This window comes from Carcharhinus amblyrhynchos, chromosome 20 (genome assembly GCF_965287045.1).
Source record: "Carcharhinus amblyrhynchos chromosome 20, sCarAmb.v2.hapA, whole genome shotgun sequence".
NCBI classification, from domain to species: Eukaryota; Metazoa; Chordata; class Chondrichthyes; order Carcharhiniformes; family Carcharhinidae; genus Carcharhinus; species Carcharhinus amblyrhynchos.
The window spans coordinates 14288996-14305146 of record NC_137343.1 but is presented as its reverse complement, the minus strand read 5'-3'; the positions used below and the strand labels follow the sequence as shown (position 1 = coordinate 14305146).

At 41.3% G+C, this 16151-nt stretch overlaps 1 protein-coding gene across 1 annotated transcript in view; it reads left to right on the top strand.

Moving 5' to 3' along the window:
* slc6a4b (solute carrier family 6 member 4b) overlaps positions 1-15950 on the top strand; it is a 39811-nt gene extending 23861 nt beyond the window's left edge. Inside the window, exons 9-13 of the mRNA XM_080208671.1 lie at positions 1099-1230; positions 6031-6130; positions 8265-8365; positions 13988-14155; positions 15809-15950. Of these exons, the coding sequence (XP_080064797.1) occupies positions 1099-1230; positions 6031-6130; positions 8265-8365; positions 13988-14155; positions 15809-15889 (582 nt within the window). The 3' untranslated portion in view covers positions 15890-15950. The remainder of the gene's footprint in view (positions 1-1098; positions 1231-6030; positions 6131-8264; positions 8366-13987; positions 14156-15808) is intronic.
* Positions 15951-16151: the final 201 nt, after the last annotated feature.

Genomic DNA, 16151 nt, shown 5'->3' with positions numbered 1-16151 from the left:
ACATCCTGAACCTTTTTTGCACTCTCCCAAAGCTTCCCTGGCCTTCTAGTGGTACGGTGACCAGAACTGCATGCAATCCAAATGCAGCCTAACTAAGGTTTTTTATGATTTAATTGATTACATGATTTCTCAACTCTTGTACTCAGTACCCCAGCTGATGAAGACAAACATGCCATATGCCTTAGTAATCACCTTGGTCACCTTTGTTGCCACTTTTAGGGAACTATGGACCTGTATGCCCAGTTAATACTCCTAATGGTTCTGCCCTTTACAGTATAATTCACCCCAAAAATTAATCCTCCAAAATGCATCACCTCACATTTGTCCGGATTAAACTCCATCTGCCATTTCTGTGCCCAAGTCTGTAACCTATCTATATCCCATTGTACCCGCTAACAATCCCCAGCATTATCAGCAACTCCACCAATGTTCGTGGCACCCGCAAACCTACTAATCGGATCATCCACATTTTCGTCCAGATCATTTATATATTTATATTTACTATGAACAACAGAGGTCCTAGCACTGATCCCTATGGACTACCACTAACTACAGATCTCCAATTGAGAAAAGCACGCCTCCACCGCGTAGGGCCTTGAGTTGTGATTGACTGGCAACTGCTTGATGGGGCACTGGACATATGGAACAGTGGACCTGTACGCCCAGATTCCTCTGTATGTTAAAGTCCCTAAGGGTTCGGCCCTTTACAGTATAATTCGCTTCGCATTTGTCCGGATTAAACTCCATCTGCCATTTTTGTGCCCAACTCTCCGATCTATCTATATTCTGTTTTACCCTCTAACAATCCCCGGCACTTTTAGCAACTCTACTAATGTTCGTGGCATCCAAACGATGAGTCAGTCTCAGGCTTAAGCCCCAGATAATGCAACACACACAATGCATTGCAGCATTCAGCCACCATAGACTTCAGTATCAGCCATCACTTCACATTTTGCAAACACAGGGTAATCGGTTAGAGCCAGGCAGGAAGGATGTTCCAGTAAACTCTGGGGGCGGGTTGGGGGGTGGAATTGAGCATGTATGTAAATTTTTTGGAAGCAGAGCCAGGGCGATTCATTGTGGTATTCTTGTTAACAGTACGGAGGTCTGGAATCTATCATCACAGCAGTGATAGATGAGTATCCACATCTGTTTGCAAAAAGGAGGGAACTATTTGTCTTGGGACTGGTCATCGTGTGCTTTACGGGCTCTTTCAGCACACTTACTAATGTAAGTACAATCCTCAATGATGTCATTTTCTACTTTATTTAATGTTAGGTTATCAAAAAAACTTTTAAAAACAGCCAACGTTAGCTACTGAACTGAAGAACATACTGGTGTTAGGGTCATGGCTCAGAATCCCAAATTATTTTAGGAAGCCAGACTGGATGCCAAAAGCTTTTCCATTTAGGCATAAATGTGAGGATAGGATGCTTCATTCCAGGAGCGATTCCGCTGACAAATTAGGGATCTTTTATAATAAAAACAAACCTTCCCAAGTAAAAGTAACTATAACTTTAAGAGAACGAAGCAGCTTGACTATTAACAGTTGAACAATAGCTAACAATGAAAGGAAATAGAAGGAAACAGCGTTAATATCTAACTTATCACTGTTTCAGTTCCAAACAAGCAACATTCCCTTGCAGATTTAAAATCCCACTTCAAATACAGTTAGCAACTATAAATATACTTGTCACAAGGATTAAAATCCATCTGCCATTTCTGTGCCCAAGTCTCCAATCCATCTATATTCTGTTGTACCCTCTAACAATCCCCAGCGCTATCAGCAACTCCACCAATGTTCACGGCATCCGAACAATGAGTCAGTCTCAGGCTTAAGCCCAAGATAATGCAACACACACAAACACAAAGCATTGCAGCATTCAGCCACCATAGACTTCAGTATCAGCCATCTCTTCACATTTTGCAAACACAGGGTAATCAGTTAGAGCCAGGCAGGAAAGATTCCAATTCAATGTGAGAGATTGAATTTCAGGGCAGCTTGCAGACCTCTGTCTTTAAACAAACCCAGCCAGAACGGAAAGTCATTTTTCTCTGCTATATACATAACTCCTCCTAAAAACCATATTATCACATGACCATGTCAATTAATAAATCAAAAACCCAGTGGAAATTTTCAACTATAAACAAAATCTGTGAACTGCCTCCTAAATACTACATGGCTAAAATGAGTAATTACCTTGCTCTCCCAGCATCTGAGCTGCATTCCTTCCAGACATACCAACTGCCTACAGAAAACAGTTGAACTTTAAAACAGTCCCCTTAAAAATAGATATCTCTAACAATAGCATACGATCGTCACACTGGGCACATGGAAAAATAGAGTGCCTTTGCGAGGGGCAACAAGATAACAAACTCACAAGACAGTTGTCATGATGCCTCACCATATCCTTATACTGTCTCAAAGCTCTTCACATCCAAGACATTATCTTTCCAGTGTTGTCACTGTTACGTATGTAAACATCATAGCCAATTTATGGGCACCCAACTTCCACAAATGGCAATGTGGTAAATGGCAATTAATCTATTGAGGTGATGCAGGATGACACAGAAATGTTGGCCAGGAGAATTCCTCTGCTTTTCTTCAAATAGTGCTGTGGGATCATTTAATTCTACCTGGAAAGGCAGGCAGGACCTCTGTTTGACACATCCTCCAAAATTCACCACCTTCAACAGTGCAGCATCTCGTCACTACAGAAAACAGTTGAACTTTAAAACAGTCCCCTTAAAAATAGATATCTCTAACAATAGCATTTGTAATACGTGATAAATTCCTGCAGTTGGTCTGAATTTATAACCTTCTGGTCAAGTTCTACTTCTGACTCAAACTGGTATGTCTGGGTAAGTCATAAATCACCACTGAAATCCACGAGAGGGAACTGAACCAGGTTTTCCCATTTCTCATCAATGTGCCTCCACTGGCAAGTCTATATATATTCATTCGTGGGATGTGGGCCATTGCTAGTTGGCCAGCACTTATTGCCCATTCCTAGTTGTCCTTGGATTGATACAACTGAATGGCTTGCTAGGCTATTTCAAAGGACAGTTAAGAGTAAACCACATTGCTGTGGTTCTGGAGTCACATCTAGGCCAGACCAGGTATGGACAGCAGATTTCCTTCCCTAAAGGACATTAATGAACTAGATGGGTTTTCCTGACAATCAACAATGGTTTCATGGTCATCATTAGATTCTTAATTCTGGAGTTTTAAAAAATTGAATTCAAACTTCATTATCTACTTTGGTGGGATTCAAACCAGGGTCCCCAGAATATTAGCTGAGTTTCTGGTTTAATAATCTAGCAATAATACCACTAGGCCATCACTCTCCATATTGAAAAAGGACAGGCAATGATTCCTTTCTCAAACATCAAGGCTCTCATATGAAGAACGACTAATTGGAGAGGGGCAGTTGGCAATGTTGGAAAAGTAACTCATGTGTTAGTGCCTTTAGCAAGAGAACTGGGAGATTATTTTCTGCTTTTCACCCTGCCAATACTGTTTTAGAATGTGCACAGGTGACCACTTCTCAGCATCAAGACATGTGTAGTTTAGTAGCTGTGCAACAAATACTTGCAAGAGCAGTTGCCAGCGACTCTGTCTCAGATTTCACTCACATCTCTCTGTTTAGTTTCAGCCCAAGATAGTGTGAATGAAACTGTGAACTCGCTCTGCAGGGAACTTCAGTTGTAATTGTGGAATTGCATGAAAGAATGTTAATTATAAGCAACTGGTAACAATCTAGATAATTAATTATGGTCACATCTTTATACATTAGAAGGATGCAGCAACAGTCTGCTAGAGTAATTAGTTAGTATTATAGAATGACTAAGGCACCAAGTAAAGACATTGAACTCAGTTTAGAAGCTGCTATCCAGTTAGTTCAAATGGTTCACTGAATGGTCAAACATGGTACACTCTCAACCATTATGCTATTTTAAGGCATGTTATTGGCCTTTATTGTAAGGGGATTAAGGATTTTTCCAACAATCAACAATAGTTTCATGGTCATCAGTAGATTCTTAATTCTGGATTTGTTAAAAACTGAATTCAAAATTGAATTACTAATATTACTACAATTCTTTTGGGCTTTGGTGAGGCTACATCTGCTTAACACTGCACATTTTGGGCAACACATTTAAGGAAGGATATCCTTGCATTGAAGGTTGTATGACAAAGGTTCATTAGATTGATTCTTGGGATTAGAGAGTCATCCTGCGATTAGGGAGTGATGAGAGGCAGAGTAATTGTTCCCTGGAGTTTGGAAGATTCCAAAAGTGCTTGATAGGGTAGACAACAAGAAGTTGTTTCCTCTGGTTGGGAAATCTAGAACATGGGAAAACAGTGTCAGGGCAAGGGTCCGATCGTTTAGGACTGAGAAGCAGAGAAATGTCACACTTTTTCATCATCATAGTGATTGATCCTTACTGAGAATGGCTCAAATGGGAAATATGGAAGGAGCTTTTTTCACTCAGAGCTTAGGGAAAACACCCAAAAGCTTATTTTATCCCCCATTATCACTCTAGTCACCATGTTCCCCAACACCTGCCATGAAACAATTGGCCTGCCTGAGTCAGGCAGTAGGGCCAAATAATATGAAAATCAGAGTGCTATGATGTACATCTGTGCAGTTACTAGGGGACACAGAATTAAGGTGATTGCAAAAGGACAAAAAGACTATGTGAGGAAATATTTCTTTACACAGCAAGTTGTGATCTGGAAATCTGCCAGACAGGGTGGTGAAATTAGATTCAACAGTAAATTTCAGAAGGAATTTGATAAATACCTGAAGGAAAAAAATTCATGTGTGACCTATGGGGAAAATTGGTAAGAACTGGTACAGGCACAATGGGCCCTTTCTGTGCAGTATCTTTCTGGCCTTGAAAAGGATCCAAAGGAGATTCACAAGAATGATCCCTGGAATGAAGAGCTTGTCGAATGAGGAATGGTTGAGGACTGTGGGTCTGTACCCGTTGGAGTTAAGAAAGATGCGGGGAATCTTATTGAAACTTACGGGATACTGCAAAGCCTTGATTGAGTGGACATGGAGAGGATGTTTCCACTTGTAGGTAAACTAGAACCACAGGGCATAACCTCAGAGATAAGGAGGAATTTCTTCAGCCAGAGAGTGGTGAATTTGTGGAACTATTTGCCGCAGAAGGCTGTGGAGACCAGGTCATTGAGTGTCTTTAAGACAGAGGTAGATAGGTTCTTGATTAATAAGGGGATCGGGGTTATGGGGAAAAGGCAGGAGAATGGGGATGAGAAAAATATCAGCCATGATTGAATGGCGGAGCAGACTCGATGGGCCGAGTGGCCTAATACTGCTCCTGTGTCTTATGAACTAATTCTGTGATTCTCACAGTGTGGGATGTGTGTTATTTCCTGTCCAATATCAGCCAGGGATACAGCCATAAAGGAGCCCATGGATATTTTTCTTATGAATGAGCACCTTGTTCCTCCAGTCACCTCAAAACCTGTAGGTCTGGCTTCAGTGCTCCAGGTACCACAATCTTTCTGGTCTCCATGTAATGTCCTCATGCTAATGAGGCTGATCCCTGAAAATGGACCAGCTCCAGCCAGGATTTTCAAGCAACTGGAGGTTATATTTTGCCATCAACCCCACGGTATCACCACTCTAAAATCAGGTACAGCACTGGGTACAAAGCAAAGCTGCAAAACTCTTCATAACCAAGTGCCTTAACTCCAACTCTTTCTATCTCAATGTGGCAATTTTAGTTTCCCATACCACTTGCCCTTGCAAACTTTTAGACTGCAGAATTATACACAACTATAACCGTGCAAATTACTAACTGGGCTGCTATAGACTGAAACTTTTCTACACAGACCATTTAAAGCCAGCAGGGAAAAGACATCTTTCCCAACAGTTTATGCTGTTTCCAAAGTTTTGTTTCAGATTTAGTGTGCTAATGTATTGCAACCCCCGCTCCAATGTTACATTTACTTAATTATAATTCTGGTCTGACTTGAAATACAATTGAATTTTTTAGGGAGGGGCGTACGTTGTCAAACTGATGGAAGATTTTGGATCAGGTTCCTGCCTTATTGCTGTGGTTTTACTAGAATCCATTGCAGTGTCTTGGTTTTATGGTAAGAAATTCACCATAGTATCGATTCCTCTGTTTGGCTCACTAAAAGTAGGAAATGAAGCAAAAAAGGTCACTCGCAATTGATTGTCACGTGGCCAGACCTCATCTAAATAATCAAGCTGAGCAATCATAGAATCCCTTCTTTGCAGAAGGAGGCCATTCAACCCAGGGAGTCTGCACAGACTCTGACAGAGTACCTTACCTGGGCACTTTCCCCCCATCCTATCTCCATAACCCCATACATTTACTGTAGCTGATCCATCTAACCTACACATCTTGGGACATTAAGGAGAAATTTAGTATGGCCAATCCACCTAACTTGCCTATCTTTTGTCCGTGGGAGGAAATCAGAGCACCCGGAGGAAACCCAAGCAGACACAGGGAGAATGTGCAAAAACGCCACACAGTTGCTAACCACTCTGCCACCCAAACGGGAGAATTAATTACAGCTCTCATCCTGAGATGAGGAGGAGAGCAGCAGGGAGAAGGGTACTGGAACTGGGAAGAATATTCCTGGTCCACACTTAAAAATATACTTACCTTGTTGGCGGCAACTGCATGGGCACTTGGAAACTGAGGGAAACGGGCCCCATTCAAGACTGTGTCATCTGGCACGTTGGTGCTTCAATAGGTTCCCGGCCACTAAAATCGTGGGGCTTAACACCCGTTTAGGTGGCCACCTGGAATGCTGCAGTAGGCCAGACATCTGTGCAGACTGGTCATTCAGTTACTAAATTGGTCAGCATTGTGACAGTTTTGTGTCCAGACAATGGGTACAATCTCAATTACACTTGTAATTGAGAAAGGGACAAAACCAATAGGAGAGAGACAAAGAGAATGTAAACCACTTAACAAGAGAGAGAACATAACCAAACAGAAAGAGCACAAGGATATAATTTAGAAATGGGCTCCATATAGTATCATAAATCACTAAATTGAATTAAAGTGGTTTATTTTCACAAGATCTTAAACATCAGCTTCAATATAATCATTTCCACCAACATTCTAACGTAAAAGTATTATTATGGATGACTAAACTTAAGTATGGCTCTGCTGATTGGGAAGGCCTTTTATTTGATCATCATTCTAAGCTGGTCTCAGCTTGGGTGGCAATAAGGGTGCTGAAAATGGCCTTGAATGTAAGAGTGGAAAAAATTGGCTAGGGTTCCCACTGCTAATCAACTCTGTCAATTGTTGGAAATGCAGTTGGGTGCATATAAATGTGATTCCTTGCACAGTTGAATACGACACTCTTTCTTTGGGTCATATAAGAAGAACAGTAACAAAGGATGCTGGTATCTGTGGATTTCCTCTTGTATCCGTGCTGTTATTAACAGAATCCATGGTGTTGAAGTCAGAGCCTTTCCTTGCTGAGGGAGTTTACTGAATTTGTTCAGTGTCCTCACATTTACCCAGCGTCCCAGCCAAACCCTATTTATGTATTCAAATATCCACCAACAAGTGTCCCTTAACAATATCATTAACATTAACAAAGCTTAACAGTGTAATGGAGCATAATGGCACATGGTTAGTGCTGCTGCCAGATAGTGCTGGAGACCCGGGTTCAATCCCTGGCTTGGGTTACTGCCTGTGTGGAGTTTGCACATTCTCCCCGTGTCTGCGTGGGTTTCCTCCAGGTGCTCTGGTTTCCGCCCACAGTCCAAAGACATGCTGGCTAGGTGCATTGGCCATGTTAAATTCTCCCTCAGTGCACCTGAACAGGTATTGCAGTGATTAGGGGATTTTCACAGTAACTTCATTGCAGTGTTAATGTAAACCTACATGTAACTAATAAATAAACTTTATTTTGATAAAGACATTGTCACTGTGGAAAACTAGGTGTTTTGTTTAAAAGGTTTTAGATGTAAATAAATATTCTAATGGGACAGAAATCTAGATGAAGGCAAATGAACGTGTGCATAACGTGTAAAGGCTTTTATGTAAAGTGATTTGATATGACTTTCATATATAATCTGTACCAGAGCTGAGATACATACGTATAAAGCTTATATATAGTTCATTATGCTTCAAATATACACCAAGACATATTACTGAGCTGAGAATGCCATGAGATTATATCACCAAATACTTTTTACCAGTTATGACAATTTCCCAATTTCCTGATTTACCTGCAGGTGTCCAACAATTCTGCGATGACATCCAGACAATGTTGGGTCTCTCGCCAGGGCTGTTTTGGAGAGTTTGTTGGGTGGCCATCAGTCCTGCCTTCCTCGCCGTGAGTAACAAGCCTCATGCAATCTGTTGGTTTGTATATCACAGGGAGGCATCCTTTTGCTCCCTACTAAAGACATTAGCCCCCACAGTATTGCCGATGTAGTGGCCAGATCATATTCACAATGTGGATAGGTGCAAAAGATAGGCCCAAAATTTCTGGGTTGTTCCAAATGTCATTTGTGGATGAGGAGACTAGAATTTGGGACAGGTTTTGGTTCTGCCCTTTTTCCCAAAATGAAAGATTCTGATAGAGGTATTTGCATTTCTTGAATTTCTCCTTGTCAGGAGAGAGTTCCTCCTTCTTTAGCACCAATGCAAAGTAAATCTGTATCCTGCAGTCACACATGAATGCCATCTTGGCGCAGTTGGAATCTGTACTTGATTGATTTATGGCTTGGAAAACAATTACAAACTTAAAAAAACTCTGTTTCTTAAGGGGCAGACTCCCAGGAGCATTTTAAATAGTATAGGTGCCCACCATGTACTTTATATGAAAGAATATTTCAACGATGTTAGGGTCAAGGCCGTGGTTCTGGTAGTGAAATAAGCATCTAGTCATCCATCCACAAAGAATTGGGGTGCACTTTGTATGTTTAACATTGGCTTGTTATCTGACTGTGACTCAGGTCCTTTTTCACCCCCTTTTTGTGTCCCATGGATCCTTTTCTCTCTATTCGGTTTTCCATTTGAACAACATGTTCTTGCTTTTTATAATTCTTGTTTGGAACTTGTTGTTATTTTCCCCAACACACATTCAATATGCCCCTTTCTGCCACAATTTCTGCACTTTGCATCTTTGCACCAGCAGTCTGTTGTTGTATGCCCGATTTTTGCACATTGATGCAATTTCAAACCTGTGTCTGCGTTCAGGGTTTCAGCTTATGGACTTTAGTGCTCAAGATTATTGTTGGGCTTCCTTAGCTTCTAATTCCATAGAGATTGCAATTTCTAAAGCCTCCTTTAGGTCTACATTGCGTTCTGTTAATAGCCATTTCTGGATATATTCACTTCTTAACCCACACATTAGTCTGTCTCTAATGGTGTCAGTCAAAACATCTCCAAATTCACAGTACTCAGCTAATTTCTTTAAAGTAGCTGTGAACTATGTGATTGATTCACATTATTATTGGCTATGTTTATAGAACATGAATCTCCTAACAACGACCAAAGGTTTAGTTGAGAAATGGCCTTGCAATATCTCCACAATCTCATCAAAGTTCTCGAGCCTGGTTTTTTTTCTGGCTGCACCAGACTTTGCAGGAGGTTTAATGCATGCCCGCTGCCCACCCCACCCCCGCCAACACCCCCTGCTGAGGAAAGTTGAGGGTCCACTGCAATTTTGTTCACTTGGACAAAGTATTTCAATCTTTCAGTGTATGAACTCCACCATTTAGGTGTTCTCATCATATAGTCCCATGGAGCCCAAAACCCCCACATTTTTACAATGGAAAGGACTCGTGTCAACACAATGTGCCTTTTTTTTTTAGCACTACAGCTCTCTTTTTTCAAACAAGATATCCCCGAGGTCAGCCTGTTTCCTTCCAAGCTTTGCAACACCCCCAACTCTAAACTTATTGTTGCAGGTACTCGCCACTCACTGTGCTCCCTCTACTGTTCCAGATCTTTCCAGACAGAGCATATGGCAAGTTTTTGATGTTATTTCCTGGAAACTTTTTTCCTTCAAGGACTGCTACCGTTATTCTCCACCCCTATTCCCAGCTTTGGTGCAGCAATTTTTAAAATACTTTTAAAGTTTTTCTGGGTATCTGCAGCGTGGACTGGTGATTTTTGTCTTATTCAACAAAATTTCTACAATTCCTTTTTGGGTGTTTGCAGCGTGGATCAACAATCTTGTCACGTGTTATCTTTGTGGTATTTTTGAAGGAAAGGCTTGCAGACCATGAAGGTACAAACAGACAAGAGCTTTATTAGAAAGGTGTTTACTCCACAGGCTGTTAGGATAGACTGACTCTTTGCCTGCATAAGTGGCCAATGGCATCATCAGGATATCACAGGATCAACCCCTTAAAGTGCTGCTGTTCCAACTAGGAATGACATGAATACACATCGGTATGCAAATGTGATGGTTATGTTATTGAAAGATCTAGACTGACTATCCAGAGAACAAACTTCAGATCAATAACCAGAAATTGAACTGGACCAGCCATGTGAATACTGTGGCTACAAGAGCAGATTAGTGGCTGGGAATTCAGCATTAAGTAAATCACCTCTGACTTCCAAAGCCTGTCCACAAGGCACAAGTCAGGAGTGGAATGGAATTCTCACACTTGCCTGAATGAGTGCAGCTCCAACAACACTCATGAAGCTCAACACCGTTTAGGACAAAGCAAGGCATTCACAAACATTCACTCCCGCCATCACCGACAAACAGTGGCAGCAGTGTGTACCATCCACAGAAAGGACTGCAGTAACTCAGTAAGGCTGCTTAAGCAGCACCTTCCAAACCCACAACCACCACCATCTAGAAGGATAAGGGCAGCAGACACATGGGAACACCATAATCTGGAAGTTCCTCTCCAAGCCACACACCTTCCTGACTTGGAACAACATCAGTGTTTCTTCACTATTGCCAGGTCAAAATCCTGGAACTCCTTCCCTAACGGCACTGAGGGTAACTACATCACATGAGCAGCAGCAGATTAAGAAGGCAACTCACCATCACCTTCTCAAGGGCAATGAGGGTAGGCGATAATGCTGCCTTTGCCAGTAATGCCAAGATTAAATATTCTAATAATTGGAATTAGTCGACAAGCGATTAAAATATTCATCTTTGAAAACACTTTGTTAATTTTTGGCATGAAATAATTCCTTTGATCAATTGTGCTGGATCTTCTCATGCATTGGTGAATGGACTGCGGTTGAAGTGTGTCTTTCAAAATAGGAGGTAGAATACGAGTTATCTGAATCAAGAGACCTTGTATGCTCTCCTCTGGAACTGCTGACAAATGGACTCTTTACCTTTGAACACAGAACCATCAATCAGTCGCAATTCATGGAACACTGCCAGAAATGCAATGACATGAAATGCTAATAAGAAATTAAACAGCTATCACTTAGGGCTTGACTGCTTGTTGAGACCCGTGCACACTACAGTTCAATTTTTCATCTTTATCTTAATTGATTTCTGATCGATAAGTTTTTCCCTTTGCGTAGCCTGACTGGCTGCTGCCTATCATTCTGTATCTCATAAAGTAATAGCCGAGATTTTACATCCTAGTTGTTTTACACTGTGTAAAATTACAAACCCCTATCTGTCATGTACCATCACAACTGTCTTTTTTATAATTTAGTAACCGACTCACGTTCTGCACATTGATCACTTCGTATGAGCCAAACATCTGTCCTAAATGTGACTTTTGCTGGTGTGTCCTTTACCTACAGTGTTTAACTTACAATTGTGTTGACAATTAAGCTTTTCGCTACCAACTTGACCAGAATTTTACCACCTCGCCTGCCCCAAGGCTCAGAGAACTGCATTCTCCATTGGCCTCGGACTGCATTTCATGGGCCTCGCCGAGCGAGGTCGTAAAATCCTGGCCAATACGCTTCACAAAATCACAGCCGGAATTTTACCTGCACGCCCGCCCCAGAACCAGGGTAGGTGAGGCTCGCAGGTGCGGCATTCTCCATTGGCCTCAGGCAGGATCTTACGAGCCTCAGCCAGGCGAGGAGGTAAAATTCTGGCACACATCTCAGTTTCTTAATTTCAAGGATGAAATTCCACTTTTGCAATCTTTCCTCAGTATCTTGATACCATGGATTAATATTGCAGCTCCTCCTGTACCGCACTGTTTTAATGGTTAAAGTAGCTCCCTTGTATCTTAGTGAACAAAACTGGGCACAGCAGTGAAGAAGCATTTTCTAAATTTCACACTAAAAGGCAGCGTCGCCACAAAACATTATAACGTGGAAATCTTGCTGTGAATTATTATTTTATGAATGCTTTGTTTATTTCACATGAGTTATGACAGCTGTCTGAAAAAGGTTAAAATAACAGGCAAAGAAATTAGACGGGAATGTTAAGCATTTTTACAGTAATTTTGCACAACACCATTTCCAGTATAATGCAGAATGAAGTTTATATCAGTGTTGAAAAGAATCTGCTCGTAAAAACTGAGGCAGTTTCCAAAAGAGTTGTTCAATGTAAAGGCAGCAAAGTGAGAGCAAAATACTGGGATGCTGGAAATCTGAAATTAAAACAGAAAATGCTGGATAAACTCAGCAGGTCTGGCAGCATCCGCAGAGACAGGAACAGAATTAATTTCTCGAGCCCGTATGACTCTTCACCCATTGAGTGAGTAGGGTGAGGTTACTGGGTGAGTGAAAGAAGGGGCACTCTTTTTGGAGGCAAATTCCTGATAGTTTCTCTTTCATCACATCCTGGATTTTAAAATCTTTAACCACTGTTAGGCTTCTTATTAAATTCACTTAATGAATTTGCTAGTCATTCAGAATTGTTCTGCTGCTTATGATTACACAGTCACAACAAATAATGGAACACAATCTGAAAATGATCAAGCTTCAGCTTGCACGTAATTGAAGAGGAAATGTGACGGGTGGCACGGTGGCACAGTGGTTAGCACTGCTGCCTCACAGCACCGTGCAAGAAGCGCTAATAATAAATTTAAAATGCCACACAGAGACATTATAATACAAATGTCTCAGTTTGCTCCATAACCAACTTGACTATACCTTTAGCTGAAGCCTAAAACTGACAAGCTTGTGCTAATCTGCAAAGTTTCTAACAACAATTCAGTGGAGTAATATCAGGTTATGTTTACCTGCAATAATTAAAATATAGGTTCAATACAAAGTGCCAGATAACATTTTTCACTGCATGTCACCTTGGGCCGGGGACCTGGGTTCGATTCCTGGCTTGGGTCACTGGCTGTGTGGAGTTTGCACATTCTCCCTGTGTTTGTGTGGGTTTCCTCCGGGTGCTCCAGTTTCCTCCCACAAACCAAAGATGTGCAGGTTAGGTGGACTGGCCATGCTAAATTGCCCCCTTAGTGTCAGGGGAACTAGCTAGGGTAAATGCATGGGGTTAAGTCCTGGGTGGGATTGTGGTCCATGCAGACTCAGTGGGTCAAATGGTCTCGTCCTGCACTGTAGAATTCTATGAGACAATGTCATAAGGTAGATTAAAAAACTCTTTCTTGAGATATGGGCATCACCAAGAAAGATCAGCATTTCTGGTCCATTCCTAGTTGTCCTTAAGGTGCTGGTGAGCCTAATTCTGCTGTAGCCCTAGTGGTGAAGTTACTGCAACAGTGTTGTTAGGTAGGAAGTTCCACAATAGGGATGAGAAAACCTGTTCTGTGTTCCTGGAGGTCACCACAGTCCCACATCAGAATATATGGTGGCTTCTTCAATGGATACGAGGTTATAATCTCCACTCCTCTAAGTGGTCAACCTAAGAGTGTCATTGTTGCCAGTCTAGGCACACATCCAATTCTGCTCTTTATGCAAGAGAGGTGGCGATATAAGATGTTAAAATGAGATAAAATTGAAAAACTCTTAAACATTCACCATCATGTAAGAAGAAAACAGTATTATTTGTTTGATCCCGATTTACTATGTCCATTTTCTATCTGCTTTGCAGTTCATTACAGTGAGCTCACTTGTGTATAAGCCCCCACTCAGTCTATTTGGGTACGATTATCCAGACTGGAGTATAACAGTAGGATATCTGATTGGAGCGTCATCCTTTATATGGATTCCAATATACATGGTGTATAAACTAGTATGGACTCCTGGATCTCTTAAACAGGTAAGTAATTTGAAGTAATAACACTTCCCCTGCTTGCTCTTGATATCAAAGTAACCATTTTTTGTTTGCATTTATCAGAAGATGAATGCAGAATGTGTGTGGGTAAAGGAAATGAGTTTTGAGTTTGTCCCTTTGACAAGAGTAAGGAAGAAGTTCATTGATAGTTCACGTTTTACAACACGACTGTTTCTCATCCACAAAACCTCACATGGCACATTTCCTCTCTTGCACTCACAAGCTGAACAGATGAGAAGCCAAGAAGAAACTGGAACATGGAAATCAATCTTTAGCTGTGCTAGATAGAGACCTGTATTACACACATACGCCTGAGCAGATCAATGGTGTACAGCCACAAGACATTCATAAAGCCGGGACAGAAAATAAAATAAAAAGTAAAAGTTTATTTATTACTCACAAGTAAAGTTTACATTAACACTGCAATGAAGCTACTGTGAAACTCCCCTAGTCGCCACAGTCCGCCGCCTGTTTGGGTCAATGCACCTAACCAGCACGTCTTTCAGACTGTGGAAAGAAACCGGAGCACCTGGAGGAAACCCACACAGACACGGGAAGAATGTGCAGACCCCATACAGACAGTGACCCAAGCCGAGAATCAAACCTGGATCCCTGGCATTGTGAAGCCACAGTGCTAACCACTATGATACCATGCCACCCCGAGCGATAACTTTAAACATCAAATTCAAATCAAGTATTTACACACACATTACCTGTAGTTCAACATGTACACCCAATAATTTACCAAAGTCACCATCTTCATGAAAACATATTTGGAAATTATTTTAATCTGTTCAGATGCACATGAAGTGATGACATAAAAATATTGACACCTTGAATTGAAGTTTTGCACCCATGACTGCAAAGGATGTCAGTTCTGGGGAATGGAATACAGTGGCACCATGAATCCTAGGTCCACGTGCAAAATAAAGTTCCTTCTACACTCATTGAAAACTTTTAGTGAGGCATAACATGAATTAATTATGAGCGGAAAATCCCTCTGCTCTGTGGCAACAATGTGTTTTAACTTCAGACTGTGATCAGAGTCCCGAACTTGTTTCACATCCCCCATTAACTATCCACATGGTCTGTCTGAGTGAGATTTGGCAGTTTGGTTCTGTGCTACTTCTTTCTTCGTTGGACTGGAGTGGGCACAGTAAGAAGTCTTGCTACACCAGGCTGAAGTCCAACAGTCAGAGCACCGCTCCTTCATCAGGTGAGTGGCCCACTCACCTGAGGAAGGAGCAGTGCTCTGAAAGCTCATGATTCCAAATAAACCTGTTGGACTTTAAACTGGTGTTGTGAGACTTCTCACTTCTTTCTTCTTCAGGAACTGAGTGAGTTTAATGCAGAATCTTCAGATTCTAGAGATTTTCAACTCATCAATCTGATTGGAGTCTAACCTGATTCACAGTGGGTTAACTCATCGTATCACCCAATGGTATCCAAAATGATTTTTCTAACTGAACCTCCATTTGTGTTACCAATCAGTGCTTTACACTGTGCCATCCAGTGCTCCCACCATGAACGTCTTTAGAGATTTTGCACATATCCCAGTCTGCACAAAGTTCTATGTTTAAGTATTTGGAATCTTTGTCATTTTTACCATGACTGTAAATATTTTCTTTGCTCACACAGCGCCTGGCAGTCTGCATTCGGCCAGAGAAGACAATCAGAGAGCAGAAGCCTGATTCGCTCTGCATGAATACTATCCCTTAATCTTGTCTACATATTCTGTGTAGAAACTTGACTTTAGGATTGGCATGGTTTTTTTTTAAATTTGCGTGACCTGGGAAATGGAAAAGCAATTGTTACCACACTTAACATGCCATCTTCAGCAAGGACACAAATATGAACTTGATTAAGGAATTCTGCAGCAACTTCGGTAAAGAATTTTGGATATTTGCAAATTTATTATCAGTATCTTATGTAGATGGAGAGACCTTACACTTTGTTCCTTTGTAATTCTTGTGGGTGCGGA